This window comes from Mugil cephalus, chromosome 8 (assembly GCF_022458985.1).
Source record: "Mugil cephalus isolate CIBA_MC_2020 chromosome 8, CIBA_Mcephalus_1.1, whole genome shotgun sequence".
NCBI lineage: Eukaryota > Metazoa > Chordata > Actinopteri > Mugiliformes > Mugilidae > Mugil > Mugil cephalus.
The window spans coordinates 25,247,265-25,273,308 of NC_061777.1; the positions used below are offsets into that span (position 1 = coordinate 25,247,265).

The following is a 26,044-nucleotide window of genomic DNA, read 5'->3' on the forward strand; positions in this document are numbered from 1 at the left end:
TGTTCCTTTAGTTTTTGTTTTGGAGTAGCACAACCATCTCAGGGTTTCATGCCAGCATTCCTGACTCCTCAGCCCCCACACTGTGGGATCAGGGAGGAGAAGGAGGAGGAGGAGGATGATGCTCGTCCTGCTCCACTTACCATCATTAGGAGAAGCACTGACCAAGCCAGCAGCCACCCTGGGTGGGAGTCGCTCAGAGACACAAAGGAATGCACCATTATAGCTTCAAAGGGAGCGTGAAGGAAGGGAGGGCGCAGGGGTTGGAAGGGTGAGCAGAGTGCAAAGTGGGAAAAGAAGATGTTTTTGAAAAAGCAGGAGTGATGTGGGTGAGGGTCAATAGTTCATTTAATCAAATTTCTTTAAATTTCAGGGTAAATATCAATTTTTTTTTTCTTTGGGAAGGTAGCACTTGCAGTAAATTATCTTTGTCGATACACTTAGCCACACTTAGTTCTTACACGATCAAAGGTCACTGTAACCTCACAAAACCTGCTTTTGACCATATCTCAAGAATCTTTATGCTAATTACGACAACATTACCATACAAATTTCGAACAGGATAAATATGTTGCTTCTTATCTCTTGCTTTCATTGAAAATGTGCTGTAGCTTGTTGCTGTCACTGCTACAGTAGTATGAACACACCATCATAGTTACTACACAAGTCTGAACAGAAATAGATACAAACTGCACCACAAAAAGAAAAAAAACATGTCTTTCTTATTCATTTTTATGTGTTTTTATTTTTATTGGACCACTGCTGAGACACATCTCATACCCACAACACTGATTCCAGTTTAAGCGCCATTTCCCATATATACACAAGCATACGACGTAACTAAACTGGGATTAAAAGTATACACCTTACTGGACACACAATTAAAATCATCTTCATATAGACAAGTGTTCTCAGTGCAAATGACGAGTTCATCCCAAAATGAAACCACTGGCAGTGCAGAAACAGGAGAATATGGACATTTTGATAAAAGAGTGCGAGCAGGTCAACTACAGTACAAGTACTGTGATGACCTGCTAATACCTCCCACAAAAACAAAAGCTGTCTTTAAATACTTCCAGGGAATTATTGATTTTTCCCTTAAGTGAGCGTGTGATGTTTTGAAGCGAAACTCCTCATGCTCTGACCTACAGTGTGCCGTACATGGCACGGATTCAGCAAAAACAACTCCAGTGTAAAACCATTCTGTACAAAGCTGGGATATTTATCTGCCGGTTTATGTTCAGTTGCATATTAATACCATAATGCTTTTAACAACATTTGAATCATTAAGCAGAGACGTACATAGTGACGTGTCTGTTAAACCTCTTGAATGGAAAATAACTTTAACGTGTCCAAACAGGAAAACGGTCATGGGATGCTAGGGTTTCATGGATGCGGGGATAAGAAGGCACGTGGTAGCATCTCATCATGCACATGCACTCCCTGCAGTCATTCTAAAGGGGCAATTTGGGGATTTCTGACCTTTTCAGATGAATCTGCTGCAATTACAAATGCAAGCATGTCCGTACTAAAGTTGAGTCCACTTTTTGAGTATTAGTCATAATGTTTTATCTGACATGTATGCATGTATACAATTACACCCATATTACGAGAACAGGAGAGTCACTGAATCCTTACATGAGCGGTGCACAGCAACCGTTGCTGTCAGGTTGGCGATGTGTGGACAAAAATGTACGATCTAGTCAGTTGAAAATACCTGAGCTATACTGAGGTATCGGTATAGCTCGGATAAAGTACAGTCAACTTCAGTAAACTCTAAAAATGTTTTAAAGTCATCAGTACCAACCCTATGGATACCTCCAAATGGTCAAAAGCCTACTCCTTCCCCCTTTAAAATGACATTTATAACTACATTCAGTAGCATTGACCAGTGCCGTTCTAATCTGTTCTTTGACTCTCAACTAAAAGCAAGTACAAGCATCAGACCAGTACCTTTTGTCAACTGTAAAAATATTCTGACTTAGTGGTTTGGTAAAGTTAGCAGCACTGGTGAGTACAGAGTGAAAGGCAGAGAGAGAAATGGCTGGAGTTCCTGGAGTACAGATATGAATACAGTGACATCAGACTTTAAGGGCTAATACTCAACTCAAATAAAGGATTATTTACATGACAGCCACAGTTGAAGGTGGTCTGATCAGTGCTTGTGGTTCACTATCTGAAAGACAGAACACTGCTTTCTCTTTGAGAAATGACGTGACAAGATCTATATGGACCAGAGGCAGGCTAGTCTTTATGCTAGGTTAGGCTAACCATTACAATACACCTCCTTTATTTTGTGGAAATCTTTTTAATTATTACTTTACTGTGATTAAATTTAAGTAGCTGTTTTTGCAAAAATAAAATCAGGTTTTTTCATGTTTTATTTCTGGCCTTGGAAGTTACTTATGTCCATAAACACTGATGCGACCACCTTTGACTACAGCATGAAGATTTCTATAATTAAATACTGTTCCTCGTCAAAACATTACAAAAGAAAAGAACAAAACAGTGATTTGAACTTTTGCTGAATATTATACACAACAAAGACACAGAAAACACAAACGCAAAAACACTCAAAGCATATTACGCAGTAACAAAGCATGGGCAGAGTGATCACCCTTTTAAATCATACAGTGCACATCGACAATAAACAGCAGTTTGAGTTTGAGCTCTGCAGAGGTTGCAGTTGTGTCCATCTGCACATTCAATTTCAACGTGGGGGGTGGGGGGGTTCTGGAGTTCTGGAACCAGTGTCTTGGTTAAATACTTCCTTCAAATTAAGAATCCTCTCTTCCCTTGGGCCAAGAGTAATAATATACACACCGTATACAAATCCGAAATTTTTGATTCAGCAAAAGGAAGAAAATTGAGTCTTCAACTGAAACTACATTCCTTCAGGCAAAAATGTTGATAATTTACTGTGTGGTAAAACATTTCATAAATAACCTGCCAGTAACTCTGTGTAGGTCCATTAGAAACAGTTTTCAGCTGAAGAAAAACTTATTAAAACTTTTGAAAACTGCAAACGGAGGTTTTGCTTTCCAAATTGTTAAAGGTTGAATCACTTGCCTGTATCATCTTGTGGGGTTACTCAAGACTATCCTTGAGGATCTTTAGCGTCAGAGTATTTGACCACACTCTCTCTAATGGTCAGTCTACTCAGGGCCTCTCTCAGCTTCTGGTCTGTCCACCTCTGAGGCCTCAGTGTTTTTCAGGTGAAGGACATGTCACTGATACATCCTCCATTTCCATCCTGTAGGGAAGGAGAAGCAAGGCAGTACAAAACTGCAGAGTTTATCTTCTCTCCACCCTTAACATACAGTACATCCTTTGGATGTAAGACTGGGAGGTGAGGATTCAGGCCTCATATAAGCCTCTCCTCTGGGGGCACTTTGAGGACACTGCCCATTTCCAGTCTGGCACCAGCCACCTCTTGTGAGCTAGGGCTGTACGTCCCCTCCGACTGACGCTTCTTTCTTGCCGTCATTACGAGGAAAAACACCACCAGGATGGCCAGTAGCACACACAGGGTAGTCAACGGGATGGTCACTACCAGCCAGGGAACTCGCTCTTTTTGCTCCTCTTTCTGCAAGAGAAGAACACAAAAAGAACAATTGTGCTGTCAGTGATTTTTGTCTGAATTTTGAATGAAATTGTCTGTTTATTATTTCTCAAACATAACATTAACCCTAACCCCATTTTAAGAAAGGGACAGCCTGAAACTTACATATCCAAACACAAGTGCTGTGTCAGGGACCCACAGCCAGTGTTAGCGCAAAGATCTGTCACTTACGTTGCTCTCGCACCGTGTGCCGCTGAAGCCGGCCATGCACACACACTGGAAGTGGTTGAGTCTGTCCAGACAGGTGGCACCGTTGAGACAAGGACCGGACTGACACTCGTCTATTTCTGTCTCGCACCTGAAACACATCAGCAGGGTTTTAACACAACACCGTCTGACAGAGCAGCGGCCCTCACACACACACACACACACACATACACTCCTGACCTTTACACCTGGACGTGGCTCAGACACACATTCCCTCGAGTAGCAGGTGTGTGGTGAGGAATGTGCAGTGTGCTGCTCTCACCTGGCTCCAGTGTATCCCGGCTTGCAGGTGCAGTTGCCTCCAGAATCGCCTCCTATACACACCCCACCATTGAGACACTCTGTGTTCGCATCACACGCCACTGGAGGGAAACGCCACCTGTTGGACACGCAAACATGCTTTCATTCACAGTCCACAATGTATGAATCTGTAGGGGTGAAGCTGAAGAAAAGAAAACATTACACTTTTATAAATTGGTGATGTCCTCAAATAGATTCCTGCACATGGCTGATAGTTAAAAAATAATGCTGTCTGTTTAAGATTGAAAAAAGTGACAAGTTCTTTCAAGTCTTGTTTTTGTTGACCTTCAGTAGTTCTGTCACCTTGCTGTCTCCATGGTGCTCCCGCCAGGGTACAGCAGTACCTTACCCATTTTTCTTGAAGTTTCCCATTCCCATTTTTCTTAAAACTTTCTTGTTGCGCATCTCACCTGGTATGTAGTGTCGGACATTTGCTTTCAATGGATATGAAGTGACAAGCAGACGCCTGACACTTCTTAGACATCTGCTTGTGGCTTCATATCCATTGAAAATGTACTGTAGCTTGTTACTCTCTAACTGCTTATGTGAATGCACCATAACTCTTCCTCAGGAAACCAATAAATGACTTGGGGAGTAGATTGTGATTGACAGGGAAAGGACACCATGCTCAACCATCTCTGTCAGAACACACCTTTCCAAACCACGTGCCGTAGTTTAAAAAAAAAACAAAAAAACAACGTGCTGTGAAGAAACAGAACGGTGTGTACTCACTGGCAGCGCTTGCCGATGTAACCAGGAGGACAGAAGCATGTGTGAGTTCCCACCGAACCCACACAGACTCCTTCATTCACACAGCTAAACTCCAGGCAGTTGTCCACCTCGTCCCGGCAGTCTTTTCCTTCGTATCCAGGCTCACAGTCACATTGGTAGTCTGCCAGGAGGTCTTTACATGCACCATAGACACAGGGAGCTGATAAACATTCATCTGTTTCTCTATCACACAGCTCCCCCTCCCATCCAGAACTGCAGCTGCAGTTAAATTTATTAAACTGGTCCTGACACACACCATGTTTGCCACAGGGCTGGGAATCACAAATTGGTGCACCTTGGCATCCTATGGTTGGTTCGTGGCCACCAAGTCTGGAGAACTGGCTAATCTGAGGGGCATCTGGTACTTTTATGAGTGGCAGATAAACACCACCCACTCTCACCTCCCTCAAACACCCAGTGTAATTCTCTGCCAGCCAGATTGTGGTGTCATTGAGAAAGTTAAGGTTGCCACCAAGTCTGTGGTTGCCACCAGCTCTCCGTCCGTCTATAGTGAGGCTCCAGGGGGATTGTGACTGCGTGGGGTCGACCATCGTGAGCTGTATGTGGTGCCACGCTCCGTCAGCAATGGTAATGTCACTTGTGAAAGCCAAAAATTCCGCACCCTCCCCGCTGTCCAGTTTGACCAACAAGCTGGAGTTGAGCAGGCCCAGACAGATGACCTCAGCTGTGCTAGTGGCCCGAAGCAGGATCCCATTTTCGTCTCTCGTTCGTAAGTCCATGGTGATGTTGGTTACAGGGCTCAACAAGGAATTGTTGGCAACATACTGGAGAGAGTTGTCCTGAAAAATGGCTTCAGTCAAACCTGTGGTAGAAGAAAATCGTGTGAGCTAAACAAATAAATTATAGCATGAGTTAGATGCAAATTCAATCTTTCTCTGAACTCCTCTCTTGGTTCTAAAATACAGAAAAAATTTCATTAATGTTGAAGTACCTCAGTACAACCTGAAAGCTTTAAATTTCAAACTAACTCATACAATCTTTCAAACTAGCGTTAACAGCTGAATAGCTTAACTCAAACCAAACATGATTGTTCTGAATAATAATATTAAAGGATCTATCTCACTTGCATCTAAGAGTGTCTGTCCCACAAAAAACACAAAATTTTGCAGTTTCTTTTACTGATTGCGACCAGTCATCCAATCGATTACTTCATCCGAGGGATTACTGATTAGCGGTTACACCCTGCAAATTGGTAACCTGGTTGTGTCAGCAGATCATTTGGAACACATTCACATTAAGATGTCCCAGTAAACAAATACTAATTACATAAAGGATGTTACTGATTTTGGACAATTAAAGAGATGGTCATTGCGTGTTTGTCTCTAGTGAAAGAGACAACTTAAGATAAAGTCAAGGGAACTCATCCATATCTATGTGCTGCACTAGTAGTGTGGTTTTATGGATTACCCTTTCAGTCTTTTTATTGTATTTTCAATAAATATGTACTCACCATCTTTTGTAATTTGGTACACATTTTCTTGTCTCAGGATGAATAACTTTGGAAAACCCCTGACTTGTTTCCTACTGCCATCATCAGGTCAGCCTCAGGTATCATTTGTACTGTGTTTGGTGCTAAAGAAGCAGCAAAGACTTAGCTTAATTTATAGTTGCATGTCATGTTTACGCCCTAGACTGTGCTGTATCCTGTCGTGCCCCCCCTCCCAGAACTACTCAGATGTCTTTTCTCAGCTGCAGGGAATTTAGAGAGCTTAAGTGTTGATCCACATTAACTTTAACTCCATTGTCCACATTGAAACTTAGCCCAGTGATGGGACACTAGCAAGCATTTTAGCTTTTCCAAGTAACACCCCATTACTACGCTTACAATTCTGTAGCAAATACTGAAAACACAAATCAGCAGCTGGAGGGCCTCGACTGCATTCAAATATTTCAGTGTAACAATAAACTGACTGCTTAGTAAACACTACTTTGGGACCAGAGAATGAGTAAAGCCAGAGATCCCTCCTACTTTTCAATTCTGTCAGCACATTGTAGTTAAATTATTCAACTAAATATTTTTATTGTTAGTTTAAAATGGTACAATCATGCAGTACCTTTCTTCAATGTTTTGCCACGTAACTCAATTAATACAACAGAATAAATACAATAGTGATATAGTTGATGAGTTTCTTGTGCAGAGAGCGTTTCATCATAAAAAAAAAAAAAACTGTGGCTTTCCCCTTCAGTTCTGCATAAAATAGAATCATTTGATTAATATTGTTCCCTCCCCCTCTAAGAAGTGCTTCCTTTGATGACAGTGGTTTTAAGCCTGGCAGGCTGTCCTTTACATTTTAAGATAAATGTCCCTTCGGAAACATTTTCAAGACAGGAAGTCTAAAGAGTGACAATCAATGCTAGGGGACTACTCACATTCATAACCATCTTGTAGATCCACACAATGTACTTCGTCAAAACAAGGCTTGTCGACACACCATAGACGTGTCTCGCACAGCCGGCCCGAGTAGTTGATGGAGCAGTTACACCTGAAGTCATTCCAGGTGACCTGACACTGTCCACCATTAAAACAGGGCTCATCCTATGCACAGACAAACACAGATGGGTGGATTAGTTGATCACTCACAAAATCTGTCACCTCATGAGACCACAGAGCTGAAAGCTGCAGAGAGGATTGAGCACTAACTTACAGATCAAAGGGATTCACAACAAGATCATTGCTAATAGGGTTGAGGCAATAGAGCCGGGTAATCAGGTGGTTCTGCGTATAGCATGAGTTCAGTGTAAGAGCTACTCTGGCGAAACGTAATGATGTTTACCTGAAGCATTTCATTAAAGCTAAGATGTCTGTAATTCCAGATGATTCATTCTGATAGCCATGGTAATACATAACATAATATCTAGCACCATCAACGGATAATCTTGTCTAACATTTAAAATACTGTAAAATATATTTAAATGCTGTACTGGTAAATGATGAATAACATTAACTGACAATGTGGACTCTAGTCTCACTGTCAGTACTAGAACTGCTCTAAACCTATTGTGCTAGGTGTATACATAATTATTTCTAATGTATCAGAATACAGCTTCCACGTAGACATGGACTAACTTTGTTTTATGACACTACAGTAATAGTGGAGGTAGGTAGGGCTTGTAATTCTTCTGCACTATGCAGTTCCCAGCCCTTAAGAGAAAGTAGACATTAACAGATGGCCACAATATGTAGTTCTGCAAAACGATAAGGTTTCGTCATCTGGCAGCATTACTGTCAGGATCTTCAAAAGCCCACACTCCTGCTGTATAAAACAAAGTCAAGCTGAAGACTAAGTCAAAGTTTTGAAAGGCTTGAAAATCCAAGGTCTAAGGCTTGCTCTAACGTCTGCTGGAGAAGCAGTAATATAAATAGCTTAGACAGTCATATTGGACAGTTTCTGCAAATGCTTGGATGAAAAGAAAAAAAAACCTTGACCATATATTGTTTTGATTTGCTGTTAAAATCAATTCAAAACTTTCAACATTTTATTTTGTCAGACATACAGCTGATCTTATTCTTGACTGTATTTCCAGTGTGTCGGCTATACCTTGCATGTGTCATCACTGAGGCATCCTAGCAGCACATTCTCCTTTAAGCTTGCCTGGTAAACCTCCACCCGTTCTGTATGATTCTCAATGGTTAGATGCTTGCGGTCCAGTCTAATGTCCTGCAGGCAGCCCTTGAAGTTTCCACCCCAGGCGTTCATGTCCTTGCCTGCAGGGAGCCCTCCAACATACACCACATCCCCTTCTTCTACACTCACATTCCCCAGGGAGCGATGATTTCCTGCTTTGGGGAAGACCACATGGCCATATTGAACCTTGAAAGCCACCAAATTATTGTTGCCGTCAGTGACTAATTTGGCTTCTGACAGCAGTGTGGTGTGGGGGCTGTAGATTGCAACAGTGCCTTCTTTCAGGTAGATGGTGAGGTAGGGCTTTCCATCGCGACAGAACTGCAGGAGCAGGCCGTTGTGTTTGAGAGAGCGCATTAAAAAGGAAATGGTGAAGTTGTCTCCATGGGTTTCTGAGATGTTGAAGACGGAGTAGCTTGTGGTGTTCTCGTGACCATAGGTCCAGGGTGGGTATTCTGAAGTGGGAAGCACAAGGTTGTCAGTACTTTATCCTTACTACAACTTGCTATACCCGTATCAGCAATGTGAAACAGCGCAGTGGTGGCATGAAACATTTATACAAGTACAAATACAAATGCATTTTTTCTTCTGGAATAATTTTGTCAATCAGCGAAAGACCCATATCTACCTAGCGAAGACTTTTGGTTGTAACACCTGATTTGGCAATGGTTTAAACACTAATGAGACTCATACACATAGGTACTGAGTCAGATTTTTAAAACTACTGCAGCAATAGCTTTAGCTCTGGAAGTAGTGTTACCTTTTTCACATTTTTCTCCATAGTAAGGCCGATTGCAACGACAGCTGGCACGAACCCACATGTCCACACACTGTCCATGCTGCATGCATGGATCCTCTTCACACCAGTCTTTTTTGGTACATCCCAGTTCCAAGCCCCTGTTCTCCTCCCTGATGAGGTCCTGTGGCAGCAGGAGTTTATGGTCAACTTGAAGGTCCTCCATACAACCAATGAATCCATTTCCACTGGACCAGTGGGACAAATATTCCTGTGGCGCCCCACCTACATAGAGTTGCTGGAAGGAGCTGGGCTGGAGGAAGATTAGGTGGTTGTGGCCCTCATTCTTCACCTGGCATCCTGGGTCACAGCCAGCTCCTTTTACAGTCAGAACCAGCCTGTCATCCATGGCCACAGTGACCTGGTGCCATTCTCCATCGTTGACTGGGCCAGGGTAGACGGCCTGCAGCACCTTCCCTGACTTCACCCTGGCATGGAGAGAGCCACCAAGAAGCTCCAGTGATAGAAAGCGCTCCACGGTGCCACGGTAGAACAGTACCATGTCAGGCAGGGTGCTCCTGAATCGAAGCTGCATGTGGAGCCTATGGTTGTGGTAATCTGTCTCTCGTTTTGTCCTGTTCTGGAATACAGGCAGCTGCATGTGGACGTATCCTTCCGAGTTGAACGAGAATGTGGTGGATGTGTTGCAGCGCTCTCCGGTCCAGCCAGGTGTACACAGGCAAGTGTAGTTATGCTCGGCATTTTCGTTCAGAATGGGGACACAGCTTGCATTGTGCTGACACTGATGCTCCCGACAGCCGACTAACCTGACGTCACACTTCTGCCCGCCCCAGGGTTCCTGGACAGGCTCTGGCGTGGGGCAGTGACACCTGTAAGAGTTGGCAGCGTCTTCGCACGTGGCGCCATTCTGACAGGGATCGCTGTCACATTCATTGATGTCCACCTCACAGTGCACGCCTGCATGGGGAGAGCAAGACGTTTAGTGATACAACTTACTTCAAAGTGGTACAACTTCTCCTTAGCTGTCAAAACATCTGATTCATATAGATCGCAATGGAAGACACATTATTCCAATAATTTAACTAGATTAATATGGAATCAAACGAACAACAGCATGACTGCCGTGGGAGTCTGAAGAGTCACATCAAATGATTCATAATTTTAACTGACTTCAGATACAGCGCTAAGCATGAACACATACAGATGAGCAGGCTTTTTTGGTTGAGGCAGAATACTCCATGATAATATGCAGATCAGGAAGTGACTTGAGGCAGCAGCTATTAATTGAACAATTAGACACTGATAAGATTTGCAGGCTTCCTTAATCCAATCAAATCCGTGTTTGTCATACTGATGGAATCAATGGGACATTTTAATATTGCATTATGTCAGACAAACTTGAACAACACAGATAGTCTAAGCAGGAAATGCACTCTATCTGTGTGGTGGTCACAGCCGCCCCATCAAACAGCATTCAACATTAAGCCGTGGCAGCAGCAGTCAACTCGCATTAACATAGTCCTTTAAAATACTCTACACCCAAGGAACCCTAAAGCTGTTTGAGTGCCTGAGCCAGGACTCCACCCTCATACACAACACGCAACTTTCTTCGATGTAATGTAGCGTTAGAATGTGTTGTACCATACTGTACCTGTCAGCCACCAGGGCCCACACCAGCACAGCAGCAGCATCAACTGAATTCCCCTCATGATCCAGAGGCAACTGCCAACACACTCCTCACACTGCTGGATGACACGAGTGACACAACCAGGTCCTCTAACTCTTCCTCTCTTTCTCTCTCTCTCTCTGTACCTCACTCTTCTTCTAGTTTACAAAGCAGAAGTGCCTGCTCTCCTCCACTCTGTACAGGCAGAAGTGATTACTGCCCTGCCCACCTTTTTTTCCCTCTATCTTTCTCTCTCCTCTGTCCCTCCCTCACTCACTCCCTCTGCTCCTCTCCTGTCTGCAGCTCAGCCCTCTCAGAGCGGTAAGCCTCCAGCCTCCAGCTGGCTCCTGTCAGTGTTTGACAAAAGGAATGCAGTACTGCAGTCTCCTCCCCGCACCATGTGCTTGTTTGTGGATGCCCACTAGCAGTAGGAGATGCTGGAAAGAACCAGCAGGAGGTGCTGCAGGTTCAAGGCATCAGGTGGGCCAGACCTGCAGAACTGCACTGATGCAAGGAGCCGGTTTATTAAGGTCTGCATATGTTTGATTCTGTGGCCTGGTAGAAAACTTTGAGAAATTGAGAGAACAAAAGCCTCTAATTTGAAATTTTAACTATGAACTTTCAACACTAATGTTTAAATTTTCTTGATATTCTTGCAAAGTTAAATATATAATGAAATCTGCAGAGTCTCAGATTAAAGTTATTATGCTGAAGATTTTCTACACTCTAGGAATTCTGATTTTTATTTCCCAGATTTCTGACATATTAAAAAAAAAATCTAAATTCAGAATTTGAAATAAGTTCTGACTGATTATGACATTAAAACTTACTGCATGGTCAGTATTCTGGCATTTCTTATATGCTCACTAGGTGTGGCTGTTTGGTTAACTTAGGTGGTCGCTTACCATTAAAAGGACAGCTTAATTCACACTGATCTTTGCTTCATTCTAACTATTCTTACATTGATGATTTTTTTTGTTTTCTGTTTTTCATCACATTTTTCTGAGCTGCGTGAAAAATCTTCTTTCATAGTGTTCACAATGAACTATCTTAAGCCACAAGAAGAAAATTTGAGTCCTGCAACAGATGGTCTGGACTCCACAGACCCCTGATCTGCACATCATGGATTCAGTCTGGGATTAAAAGAAGAGACAGTAGACACTGAGGTAGGCTAACGCTATAGAAGAACTGTCGCAGAAGCTCTCTGCAGTTCCTGCAGCAACCGCTCTACCAAATACCTTGAAGAGAAGTGGTTTTAAAATTTTAAATTCAAAGGATCTACGCACCAAATACTGCAGCCAATGCAGCAACACAGATAAAACGTTCATTATGTTACTCTATTAAGGACTAAAACACAATACACATGTTCTGTTTTATTCTAGAAGTTCATCCTCTAAAGCGTATTAAAACTGCAGCTTGTAATGTTTTGCATGAACTAAGTGAAATGTAGAGGAGTTCACCTCTACTGGCCTAACAATCAGTTACAGCTGCGACCACCTCACCTGCACCTGCCATACAAAGTTAATATGATTTGATTTTTGTATCATAGAGTTTCTTCTTTCTGTACCTCCTGTTGCAAGTGTGGAAACTGTTTACGTGCCCCATGACAGAGGAATGACATACAAATCCATTTGAAAAGGCTTCAGATTTGCTCCTACTGTTTTGTATTTTCTCTATTTTTTCTGCCAGGCTTTAATTAGGCCCATAAGTGGCTTTGCTGTAATCCCCCTCCCCCATGACAAATTTCTTAGGAGACCCCCATCTAATGCCCTAGATGGATGCCTGACATATGGCACCTTTTATTGGCTTTGTTGTTTTGTGCAGTGCCACTGCATACCATATGCCCTCTCATCCCCTCATATCCCCTGTGCTGTTGTGGGAGCCTCATCCCGTGGTCAAAACACTGCTAGCAAATTAGCCCCTCGTTATTCTCTGCATAAGAGTTCTTCTCTTCTAAGTCCAGAGTTTTTGTGTTTCGAGGTCGGCTTTTGGTATGGTTCCTAATGTTTTGAGTGATGCAGTGACAAATCTCCTCTAATGATGAATTAAAACCTTGGCTGGTCATGGGGAATGACCAGCGGGAGGAGGATTAACCCTTTATTGTTTGGCAAGGATCTTTAAGCCAGTAAAAACACAGTAGGGAACAGGGAAGTGATGGGAGCGGTAATTATTATCATCACGTAATTTTAAGTGAATTTTATTTGTAGGTGGGCAAACTGAACTGTACATGTACACACACACACACACACACAAAAAAAAAAAATTAAGTAGCTTTCCAAGCTTTCCAGTGTTGCCCTTTAAAGTAACATCCTGTCAGAAAGCTTTTGCTGTTGTTTTGTTGTTTGTTGTTCTGTCTCCAGCCTCATTTAGTCAGCAGTAGTTCCTACGCCTTTTACCTCTGGAGGAAGAGCAACTGAAATGGTGTTTTGTTTGCTGATAAGTTTAGAAGAGCAGATAAGAAGTTCCTTCCCACCTGTGAAGCCATGTGGACACATGCATTGATAAGAGTTGACCAGATCCTGACAGGTCCCTCCATGCTGACATGGAGCAGACTCACACTCGTCCACATTGACGGAGCAGTTATCTCCTGCAGGAGTGAAACACATAAATGACATTTAGGGCTTCATGGTGAGCTACAGAGGCAGCGTACAGAGAAAGCCAGAGGTTTTTCACTGTGAACCTGGCTTACCGCTGAAGCCTGGCAGACAACGACAGATGAAGCCAGCTGCTACTTCGTAGCTAAAATTGGCTGTGCGCAGTTCAGGAAGCGTCTCGTAGTTCAGGACGTCTGAACGCTGGAAGCACTCGCCACCATTGTCGCAGGGATGCTGCTCACATTCATTTACATCCATCTGGCAGTTCTCTCCCTCATAACCTGGACACACGTGATGCACATGTTGAAAGGATAGGGTTAGAGCTTTTTTATGCCTGGAAGTTAATAGTTAGTTATGTTTAAAGACTTTTTGGTTGGTTTAACCAATGAGATCTGCCATATGTATTGTATACAACAACACAGATTTCTGATTTCATCTGAATATGTTCCAGCTTTCTGAATATATTCCTCAACTGCAGCTGGAGAAGAAATTTCATTTCTGTAATATAGATTTGTTAATGTGTCAGCTTTACCTGTCCCAGACTGTCAAAATATATGCTTCAGCTAAATTTTTGTTTTGGGAACTGAAAAAGGTTACTGTACATTTCAAACTGGCTGGACCTGGAGCACAAACAGACGTGACAATCAGCGGGTGTATCTTATTTAACGGAATAAGAAAATCCTATTGGTCCATTAACCCCAATTAAGACTACAAAAATACTTGCATGACATCACGTGCACTCAGGGTTGTTCAGAGTTGTTTGTGCACTGTTCTTGAATGCTTAGCTTCATGTAACTGTCTGTGGGACCAGTGTCTGTGTCAGGAAATTGATGTGCCTGGAGCGACATTGCTGTCAAATTGAGCGGTTGTCTGGACACCTGTCTCAGCTTTACTTGCCAGACAGCTTTCATCATGGACTCCCTAGCTCGGGTCCCTAGCTCCCTAGTATTTTCATGACAAGCTATTTTCTTTTAATTTCAGTTACTGTGCATTCTTCTGGTGACATGCCACACCCTGCATCATCATTTCTTGCCTTTTTAGGGTTTTTGATGTAGTAACAGTTTAGATGCTGCAGAAAAATAACATCTACCAATCTATGTAAACATTAGCCATTTCTGCTTCTGCATTTTTACACGGCTATGGCTTTAGCTACCTTCAATTCAGAATAACTGAAACAAAGACAAGAGTTGTCTCCAAGTCTCACAAGGCTTTGATCACCACAGCTTCTTGCCAGTATAAGCATTACCTCTTCTGATAACTCATCTAAGATACAACACTCAATATGGGAGAACTGACAATTACGATTTCAAATCTGAACTAATCCTTTACATATCATATTGCATCATATCCTCAGATGTTTTCTTTCTTTCTATCCATCTCTGAAGCGGGTCCCTGTGTTTTTTCTCAGCTATAAATGCTGGATGGGAACCCCACTCTTTAGTCTGCTCTTGTCTTCCAAACTCAAGGGTCAGCTCATTTATCACCTTTGTTCAGTTTGATTTATGTGTGGGAAACCTCTGGCCTCTAGAATACACTCTTTATGTGTGCATGTCCTCACTTGCTTAAGAACTAAAACAACGTCCTTTATCCATGGTCATGGTTGGTATACGTCACATTTAAAGTCAAAGTGCAGCGTACCTGGCCAGCAGAGGCATTTGTACTGGTTGATTCCCTCCAAGCATGTTGCTCCATGCTGACAGGGGTCAGAAGCACATTCAGGAATATCGTGTTCACAGTGGTCACCTATAAAGCCTGTCCCCTCACAGTTGCATTCATATCTAGGGAAGAGCAGAGACACAAAAACATTGTACACAATGAATGTCAATATGACAACCTGTTGTCCCTCCCAGAAAAAAAAAAGACAATGTTAAGTCAACACAAATTAGATGATAGGTAATTTCACTTTTAGGTCATGTCAGTCATAAAATAAAGTATACCACCTTTATGCTAATACCATACTACTACTACTACTGGTCACACTTGTGGAATGGTAGTAGTCAGAAGAAGTACATTAGTACACATGGAAATTAAAAAGTATTAAATGGACCATATGGCTGAATGAAGTATTGTTGTTGGTGCATTAATATTGTGTCTAACTCTGATTTTATTCTTTTAGTGCGTTGAAGGGAAGGAATGTTTTTACTATTACATATTGAGATACAACTAATACTAATACACATACAACTAGTTATTTTCCATTTAGAAGAATCATGAATGCTCATTGTTGTCATTTCAAATCCTTTAGTCATTCTGAGCTTTGACAAATACAACAGACCATTCTCAACAGCTGCTCCCTCCTAAAATGTCCCCCTTCTCTTCCTCACTCCATGCTGTTCCAATCAGGGGAACTACTACTGTACCGGGTATTCACAGCGTCTCCAGTCAGCTAATGACTCATCAAGATGACTGACGGTAAGTGGATTAATTCTTATCCGTGGTAAACTTTAATGTCTGCCACGCAACCTCGGGCAGACAAAACAAACCTGCTGGATGACACCTCTGCCTTACTCGTGAGGCTCAACGTGAGGTGAAATACAGATCCAGAGTAATATTCAGTTATATTGGTTATGCAAAGACATCAGGATAGACTGTTCAGTCTACAAGACTGGTATAGGTTATTGGTCTGACAATTAGCAAAGTTTCTACATTGTCTGAATATTGCCAAATGCATACAAGTTGACTCACATGTTAAGACACTGGTGTACTGTTGGCAGTAGTCAGACCCCGGCTGCTGATTCAGCATGTGGAAACTATATCTATACCATTGTTTCATCTATTTCCTACTATTGTCTACATTGTCAAATGTATTGAAAATAAATGATGTATGTTTATGCTATGTCCTTTAGAGGACAAAAAGTAACTGATTAAGTTTAGGATACGTCTCCAAGATATGAATCTGAGTTAGAGCAATGAAGTGAACTGATGGATGGATGTTGTGTATGTGTGTAAGCTACCTGTTGACCCCATCTATGCACTTGCCCTCATTCAGACAGGGCATGCTGGCACACTCGTCAATGTTGACCTCGCAGTCTTGACCCTGGAAGCCTGCCATGCACTCACACGAGTACATGGCCACGTGGTCTCTGCAGGTGGCGCCGTTCTGACAAGGATGGACCTCACACTCGTCGATCTCCACCTCGCAGTTAATCCCTGCAGGGTACAAAGCAGCATGGCAGTGTGCCAATGTATGAAATTGGTTGCACATCTAATTATCCTTAGAAAACATACTTTACCACTATAAAACAATGACACTGAAGGTGCCAGAAGCTAAGCTGCAGATGGACAACAGTTACAAAGATTATTGGTACTTAAACCCCTTTAATGAAGGAAATATTGTAAAAGCTCAATCTGTCTTCCTGCCCCTACAAAGACAATAATGAAGTATGCACTGAGTGCACTAATTTATACACTCAAAGTGTTTTTTCAGTGACCAATGCTACTGAATACTGTCACACAGTATTTTGCTATTCTTCAAACTGGGCTGTCTTTATCCACGTTAGAGAACAACAGACCAGAATCCTTTCACTGTGTATTGGTGGACTGGGATAGACAGCCAGAGTATTTATTTAATGCAGCATTGAGAGAAGCAAAAGCAATGAAGTGGGGGGATGGAGAGGCTGCAGCAGCATTAGCCTTCCAGATATAACCAGATGATATAACCAGTCACTGAGCTGCCCTGAGCAGACAGCACCTGGTACATAAACAAAATTATTTTGCTGCAGTGACCTTTTTCAAGATCTCAGTGATGAGTTGTTAAAGACAACCTAAGACCATGGACCTTCACAAACTGAGAGGGCTGTCCATGTATTTCCACTGGTACATGAAGGCACAGAATCACTGCCTGTGCAGGCAGGAAATCTTGCCATTTTCTGTCACTGCTAATTTTGGGGAACCTGAAATTAATGCAACTCTTTTTATAAAATACTTGTGTATTCATAGATAGTTTCTGATCCAGTTGAATAAATCTCAGCCCAGCCTGTTGTAAACCTGAGCAACTTGACAAGAGTTGTATTACCTTTAAAGCCTGGAGTGCAGTCACACCTGTAGTGGTCCACCTCATCGAGACACGTGCCATTGTTTTGACAAGGTCGGGAGGCACACTCGTTGATGTCCAAGTCACAGTGGTAGCCTTGAAATCCAGGCACACAGAAACACTGGTAGGCATTGACCCCGTCTTTACAGATGGCTCCGTTTTGGCATGGCTCAGACTGGCACTCATCAATGTTCTCCTCACAGTTTGTCCCCTGGTACCCAGCGGCACACTGGCACCGGTACCCAATGTCATAGATATCCATACATGTGCCCCCATTCTGGCATGTCTCCTCTGAACATGTGGTCACATTTTCCTGGCAGTCCTCCCCTCCCAGTCCAGGGGGACAGTGGCACACATACTCATTGACTCCATCGACACAGTAAGACTTGATACCATTGCAGGGGTTGCTCTGACATTCATCTACATCCTCAGTGCAGTTCAAACCCGTGAATCCATCGGGGCAGTGGCAGGTGAACTTGTTGGTCCCAGGTTCGCTGGTGCAGTTCGTGCAAGGGGCTGTGATGCAGGCATCGTACAGCTCATCACAATTTTTGCCCATGTACCACACAGGTCCTTTGGGACACAGGCACACATACTCACCAGAGTGGTCGTGACACGTTGCGTTATTGTGGCACGGAGATGATAAACACTTGTCTGCTGCAGCTGTACACAGCAGGCCTGCAATGGAGGACACACTTCCTGTCAATTAAAAGCTGCATACTCATGACTATAACACATTGTTTTGCCTCACAAGTAGTTTTTTAGACGCACATATTTAGCCTCACTTAGTAACCTTGACTAAGTTTATAAGGACATGCTATGTGCACTGTCAAATCATGGGAATTGGGAGTGTTAATATATATCAAATGATTCCATGATTAAGAAATTATCAAAGTTTTTAATGACTCAGTTTAAATTGCGGAGTAATTACAAGACTTTGAGTTGTTTAAAAATGACAAGCTATGAACAACCATGGCTGAGCAAAGATAAAACATCTTTTGGTGATATTTTAAGGGAAGTGTCAAATTACACATCATCAAAACGTACACTTCATAGAAACACAAATCAACATTCAGTACATTTACATGCATGTGAAAAAAACAGTTATTGCCTTAATTCGACTTTAACTGGACAACTTAAATGCATGTAAACACGTTACTCCAACTAAAATCGGTTTCTCCTTATCTGACCAAGACACCCAGACAATGCGATTGGATGACGCGTGTGCATGTGTGACCATTCGCTGTGCTGGCGTATGACAAAAACATCCAAGAAAGCCGGTCATAGAAGAAGAAGATAAACAGAGCCGGTAGTAAAACAGTCTGAGGGATAGTGCGCGTCTTACCTGCACCATAAGTAGTGTGCACATTACGCACAAGATTAAAAAAGCTGTACTATTATCCGTCTAGTTGTTGTTTGAAATGCTAGTCTGCCGCATGAACGACTCTTGTTTATTATACGATATAATAGGTCAAAGGGAAAGGGTGCCGTATTAACATGGTATTAACTCACTGAAAAGGTTACTAGATTATTAGATTTTCTCCATTGCATGCTGACCTTGACAGGGACCACATTCAGAAAGTTGAATTTCAAGCATAGCTTGATTAAGCTGTGCATGTAAACACACTGAGTGATGCCAGTCACTCAAAAATCAACTTAATTGAATACAGTATGGTCCTAAGAATATATATATATATATATATATATATATATATATATATATATATATATATATATATATATATATAGTATTATACCAAAATAAATAACTGTAAGTGGATTAAATATCTGTTACTACACAGTTCACAATCTTTTCTCTGTAAGCTTTTGCTGTACTACTCCAGAGTAGCTGTAACTCATTAGACCATTAGAAATGCTTACAAAACATAGCAGATGGTGTTAAAAGTAAACTGAGCCTGAGGTCAATGAAAGTGTCACCCATTAGAATTTGTAGATAGTTCAGGAATTTAGACAGTAAAATGCAGAACAGTGCCAACATTAAACACTTGCATTAAATGCTTTCACGCTGGACGATTTTCATCCAAAACATTTACACATAGATGTGTTCTCTATCCTGAACTGCAGGGTTTAAAATAACTTGATGTCACCCATATTTGACCATGCATCAGGCAAGATAGTTGGAAAATGTACTGAAAAATCATAATGCCACTGATAAATACTAAGCCATTACTCAACCAACATTCACTTGTAAGCAATATAAGCACTGAAAATATGAAGGATTCACTGAAAACACTCATTCTCTCCAGAGGATGAACTCTCTTGGATAATCCATGAACATGCCCAATGTGTCCATACTATACCTGAGGACAAGATTTCTTTGCGGTCCTGCTGTGGTCAGATTATGATGGCCTCTCCAAACCTAACCTTACTTCATTGAATTCCACAAGCCTACTTGAATCTGGTGATTCTGAAACCTAAGGATAGCACAACAGCATGGGTTTAATGCACCTGTGGCAATTAGTACCAATTACAGAGTCAGGGTTAGGTGTCAATACTGAGAGCACATGCCTCCCAAAGAGCTATGATGGTCTTTCTTAATAATAGCCACCATAACCTCCAAGTCAGACTATGTATGGCCTATTGTTTCCTTCCTCCTTTTAAAGTTTCTTGCTTTGAAAATAGTCTTTATCAGGTCTACGTTCAGGGACACACAACTTCAAACACCTTCTTCTAACAATGTGCTGCACCCACACTGTAAAACGTAGAGAATCACATGAAATGAATGAAATGTTGTTCTCCTAATGACAACATCCCAATAACAATGTGTTAATACCTTCCCCTGCAACACCTACTGTATGTTCCTCAGTTCCCACTGAATCTACTTTAACACCACCCCTGTTTCTCTCACATGTATCTGCTATCACTCCATTTATCTGCTCTAACACCAAGCCTTCCTGCTCATATTGGTGTGTCTCTCTTCTCCTCCTCCTTTCCCCTCCCTACTCTCTATACCTGAGAGGTGCTGTGTTTGTTTGTGCTTCCTCTGCCTTCATTTTGAATGTCGGAAACAAAAACAATAAGATAAGATAATTCATTCATTTTCTGTAATCGCTCGTCCTCTGGAGGGTCCTATCCCAGACGTGTTGGGTGAGAGGTGTGGTACACCCTGGACAGGTCAATCTCAGGACTAACACAGAGAGACAGACAACCATCCACACTCACACCTATGGCCAATTTAGAATTACCAATGAACCTAATGAGAATGTCTTTGGATAGTAGGAGGAAGACAGAGTACCCAGAGAGAATCCACTGCAGACTCAGGGAGAACATGCAAAGTCCAACTGATGGATTTGAACCCAGAACTTTCTTGCTGTGAGGTGAGATAAGATAATTAATTAATTAACTTAGTGTCTGCATCTGTTACTAGGAGCTATGGCTGCTAAATAAAGGCAAACACAAAAGCTCATGTACCTCAAAATGATGGCCTACTTGACAAGATTTTTTGCCCACTTACATGCTGCGTATGCTGAAATAAACTTCATGATATTCCTGTTTGTTAACTGATGACAAAAGCAGGAAAATATGCACATTCAAAGCTGTGTTAATACGCTGTTAAAAGATTGTTGTAATCAGCAAGTCAGTAGCAAACTGTAAAACATGTGAAGCATTACAGAGCTATCCTGGAAGCCAAAAGAACTTCCCTGCTACAAATAGTTTGTGGCAGAAAGACAGTCTGAAATCCCTCTGTTGGGAAGTGATTAGTGATTGACTACTATCCAATCAAATGGTTTGGGCGGGCTGCATGTGATGATGCAGTAACAGCAACGTTAGTCATACATGCCACTTTAGATCGTCTCATAGAGTTGAATTTGTTATATGGTGGCTCTGATTGGCTGTAGGACTATCCAAGTGCAGGCAGTCGTAGTTTTTGTTCTGTACTGGTTGAAACACACTCCATAATAAAGTCCAAATGATGTCAGGCTATGAAAGAACAGTCATAATTTGCTCAATAAATTCATGTGGAGTGAACACTTTTTCTTAAAATGGGGGCACACATATTTCACATGTGAGCCAAATGCAAACAGAATGTAAATGTAGTAAGTAGTAAATGTGGAACGTTTTGCGGGATTCTTCCTCCTTATCGCAATCCAAGCTGTGAAGTCTTTTCCAGAGGTGTCATTTCCTCCGTCTTACATCATCTTTGCATATATCTCAATTTACCTCCCTCTGTCAGCCCTCGCTTGTTTTAAGTCTTTATTTAGTCTCCCATTTTAAAGAGAGCTCAGACCCTCCCTGGGTCTTTCCTGTAAAGCTGAACTCCGTCAGAGTTATGTGTTTTGAAGAAGTGGGCTAGCCGGGAGACGACTGGGGTCTTCTTACCACTTTGTCCAAACCCAATCAGCCCCTAACACATTCCAAGGAGCTGATAACAGTGCCCCCTCCACATCCCGCACATCCACCCCCGCCCCCAGTCATCGCAGAGCACTTCATAGATCACAGTTAAGGCAAGACAGGGTTGATCCCTGACACTGACTGGTACCAGCATCTCAGCCCAACAATAACACAGAGGAGAGGCGCTGACTGTTAGCAGGTAGAAGGATGTCAGGATCAAACTGTTGAAGCTCTCCAGAGACCACAGCATGTCTCTTTAGATGGGGGGTTGACACATCAGTACTCCCTCTGATGGAAGCAAGGAGCTGATGCACATGTAATACTCTTGTTTCATCATTCTTTGACGGATAGGATTTTCATGTAATGAGAAACTCCAGGTTACTAAAAATTCCATTGATTTATCGTCAATGCTTTTAAAGTTAGTTATAGTTATAGTAACATATATGTTATCTTTCTTTCATTCCATAAGATTATATTCTACCAATAAGACATCTTATAAAGAGCGTCAAAGTCTTAGTTATCACTTCTGGTCAAACCGTATGAACCAGATAGTTGATCTATACAAATAAAACATGAAAATGTACAGTGTGATGGCCATAACAGTATTGTATAGTAACAATTCATATTGTGCAAAATGTTGGAAGTTTCACACTTTTCAGTACAATTTCCCTGATGAGGAAGCATATCATTCATTTTTGATTCATTCATCATTTTATTTACTTTACAAGAGTTATTTTGCACATAATTCCTATCCTTTCTCTATGTGTATTAGTCTGCACTGGCCAGTTATGGCAAGTTATTTGTAGCAGTACATCCCTGAGAGAGAATCTGAGAACATGAGTTGATCTTTTTAACCTTTAATCAACAGTTCTGTATATTCCGAAGACCCACTGTTGTCCAATAACTCAGAAAAACACCAATGATCTGAATGAACAATACCCAATTAATTCTGAAACATGGAATTTACAACATATGTGAAAACCTTCTTCAACGTATGGAGAATCCAGTGCAAAACTGCAGCCTAAACATGACTAACACAACTTCCCACAGGACACAGTGCACACATTTTCAGCCTTCAGGTGTCTTAAAAGAGGTTTAGTTTCCCTCTTTGCAGGTGTAACAGGCACGGGGGAACGTGTTTTCCCCGAGCAACAGCGAGGCAGAGTCAACAGAGAATCCCGCTGCGGGGCAGAGGAAGCAGCAACGCTGTAAATCACAGAGAAAGGGAAGCCCCTGGCTAACGCACAAGTTGAGCTCAGAGGAATTTTATTGAATCACCACAAGAGACTGGCAGCTCTGCCTGGGTTCAGCTTTGTGCTCCCAAGGCTCCACAGCAGGTGGCTGCTCTGCTTCATACAACAAAAAAATGCACAAATCCTCTCTGACTCAGTCATAGTTACGCACCGAGTCTGAGACGTGCGTCCTTTTGTTTCCTGAGCGAGCTGTTGTGAAGGCTGTGTCAACGTTTGTGTCGAGTTGAGGGGGGTAAAAAATTTGCTTTGTTTAATCTAGAGTCTTTTAAATATTTATTACAGTTACACAGAACTCAATACTTTGGGAGCAGTGAGTCATTTGGGGGAGTTAGTCAGCTTGTGCCTCAGTGTACTTTTCCCATATGAATCTGAATACTTTCGTTTTTATGTTTGGTCTTTGTCTCTTTGGGTGCTCAGCATTTAACTCACAATATCGTAATTCTTCTTGAATTAGTCACAGCTTTACACTGGCACTGGTCTGAAACTGCACTGACAAATACACTTGTCTCCTCAACGGGTGCCATCTGGAGATGACAGCCTCTTAAGAGGCCTGTGAAGGAGACCGGAGAGAGTTTGAGTGTTTTTTAATTTCCTAAAAACTGCCGTTGTTTGGTCAAAGGTAGGAGTGCTGTTTTTATGAACCCTTTGCACAAACACGGCACGTTGCTCAACTCGTTGCCCTCTCAAATTCTTTCCTTTACTTTTCCTAAATACTGTAGTTTTACCAGGAAAACCCTGCGTCTCAACATCTAAACCCTGCCTCCTGTGCGCGTTCTCCACTGTCTTTTTCTTTCAAACTTAAGAGCAGAGTGCCAGGTCCCTTGCCATGCTCCTTAATACCCATCACCCCCTCCATTCAAAGCCGAGACAAAAAAAAAAAAAAAAAAAGCTGTGCAGCTCTGCAGCCGGACGCTCAGCTCGTTACCATGGTTATCTTCAACAATGCCTCCCGCAGCCAATCCCCTCGGCTGGTTTAAACGAGCTTCAGACGCTTCATACAAATGAAGGTCGCGGGAAAAATGGGTCAGTGGGGTTTCGTAAGGTGCAGGGGTTGACCAGCAACCCCCCCCCCAACACACCCAGACACACCCCAGCAGCAGATTCATCACACACGAGAGAGACTTAAGAAGAACAGCTACTCAGGACCTGTTACTTCAGTTCAGCATTAGTTATAGTATGGAGCAGGGAGGTGTAAACGTACTCATAGATAAATTATCACATGTCTCACATGATTACAACACTTTGTCTTTAATCACTCTAATTAACTTCCTAAAAGATGGCACTATGGCTTTGCATTTAACAACAGCATTTTTCCAGCTACTCCAGGAAAATAAATTCTAAGCAATTGAAATTAAATTAAAGGTATGGTAAAAGAAATTTTTGATAAAACTCTAATAAATGAAATGAAATGAATCTTTGACAATTTATTTCTTGGGTCTGTCATTTCTAGCAATCATTAAGTCTTTAATCATACTGTGTTCTTATACGTATTCCTATCAGCTGAACACTGTCTTTATGTTTAGTGTGTGTCATTAAAAAGATTTTTTCCTGGTAAATGATTAGTTAAGACATCCACTCCTGCAGCCGTGTTGGATTGTGGTGGTGTGAGACGTGTATGCACTTTACACACAGGCAAAGTTTACAGCTATACTTGTCTATTTAGAGCATTTGCTGAAGTCAGCTTACCCAGCTTGAACATCATCATGGTGATCAGCATCGTCCTCTGATATCTGGACCAAACTCTTCCAAACTCCATGGTAAAGCAGGATGCTCAGGTTTCCAGTCAGTACAGATGGGTGTCTGTCAGTCCAGAGGCTCTCCATCCAGCATTCTGCAGCACTCCATGCAGGCTGCCCCAAATGAGTTAGTTAGCTGCTCAGAGCGAGCGCCCGCACCTCCATGTCGGACCACTGGGACTCTGGCTGTGAGTGTGTGTGAGCGAATGTTTTGGTGTTTGCGTCTGTATGTGTGTGTGTGTGTGTGTGTGTCAGTGAGTCTCTCAGGGGACCAAGCAGGGATGGAGTAAGGCAGAGTAATCACCCCAGCAGAGAGGGAGAGGGGGAAAACATGAGATGGAGCCATGGATTGGACTCATTCAGCCACTAGTTCATTGAGCACTGGCATCATCTTCAGCTGGAGGTGTCCTCAGCGGCGTGGAGAACTTATATCTGAACTACATATATTCTGTATAGCTACTGACACATGAACACATTTTCAGTTTTTCTGTAATAATTCTTAACAGGCTGGCGGGATGGTTGGCAGTGATTCCTCACAGGATCATCATTCATTCCACAGTCAGGGTTAACTGGTGACTCTAAATTGGCAGTAAGTGTGCAATGTGAATGGTTGTTAGTTGTTGAAACATAAAGAAACGTGTAATAGAAATAAACCAATCTCACCAATCATTTGGAAAAATATCTGAGCAAAAAAAAAAAAAAAAAAGATGATTTAGATGAGATCAGTTCTAAGAGTTATCACTAATAAACAAATGTTGAGTTTATCACTCATGACAGCTCCACGTGAACTTAATTAACTTAATTAACTTTAAATTAAATTCATCTTTTTGGTACTGTTTTGTTATTCCTTCCTTTTATTTTAGTTTTTGCGATTTTTCAACTCATTTGTTTCCCTATCACCACAACATGTTTGGCCATTTTGTTTTACAGTGTATTTGCATTACCACAATATATAATATATCATAATATAATTTCATCTCACATGTTTGCTCTTTGGAACATCTTGATTGTCTAGTGTCATGGTGCATTGCTTGGTTTCCGAAATGTTTTAGGCTAGGCTTAGATTGATGACTTTTTTTTTATAATGTCAGAGACGAAATCTGATATG

General features: G+C 42.0%; 1 protein-coding gene across 2 annotated transcripts; it reads right to left on the bottom strand.

Annotated features, from left to right (window-relative positions):
- Nucleotides 1-726: 726 nt before the first annotated feature.
- Nucleotides 727-25,232, bottom strand: LOC125011612 (protein crumbs homolog 1-like). Of its 2 annotated transcripts, XM_047590818.1 has the most exons (14): nucleotides 24,887-25,232; nucleotides 17,577-18,272; nucleotides 16,516-16,711; nucleotides 15,200-15,339; nucleotides 13,657-13,842; nucleotides 13,441-13,554; nucleotides 9,570-10,258; nucleotides 9,305-9,464; nucleotides 8,458-8,999; nucleotides 7,289-7,454; nucleotides 4,859-5,720; nucleotides 4,089-4,205; nucleotides 3,791-3,917; nucleotides 727-3,583 (listed from the first exon to the last, which is right to left on the bottom strand). In XM_047590818.1, the coding sequence occupies exons 1-14, from the start codon at nucleotides 24,954-24,956 to the stop codon at nucleotides 3,362-3,364; spliced, it is 4,287 nt and encodes a 1,428-aa protein (XP_047446774.1). In that variant the 5' UTR covers nucleotides 24,957-25,232; the 3' UTR covers nucleotides 727-3,361. The 2 variants fall into 2 exon arrangements, with proteins under 2 accessions (XP_047446774.1, XP_047446773.1); XM_047590817.1 differs by having other exon boundaries at nucleotides 9,305-10,258; nucleotides 24,887-25,197.
- Nucleotides 25,233-26,044: the final 812 nt, after the last annotated feature.

Excerpts from the sequence above, each read along its gene's own strand:
- LOC125011612 (XM_047590817.1), bottom strand. The coding sequence starts at position 24,956 with ATGGAGTTTGGAAGAGTTTGGTCCAGATATCAGAGGACGATGCTGATC. Across the intron at positions 10,259-13,440 it reads GTGTCCACATGGCTTCACAG|GCGTGCACTGTGAGGTGGAC; the intron begins GTGGGAAGGAAC and ends CTCCCCATGCAG. Across the intron at positions 9,000-9,304 it reads TGGAGAAAAATGTGAAAAAG|AATACCCACCCTGGACCTAT; the intron begins GTAACACTACTT and ends TTCCCACTTCAG.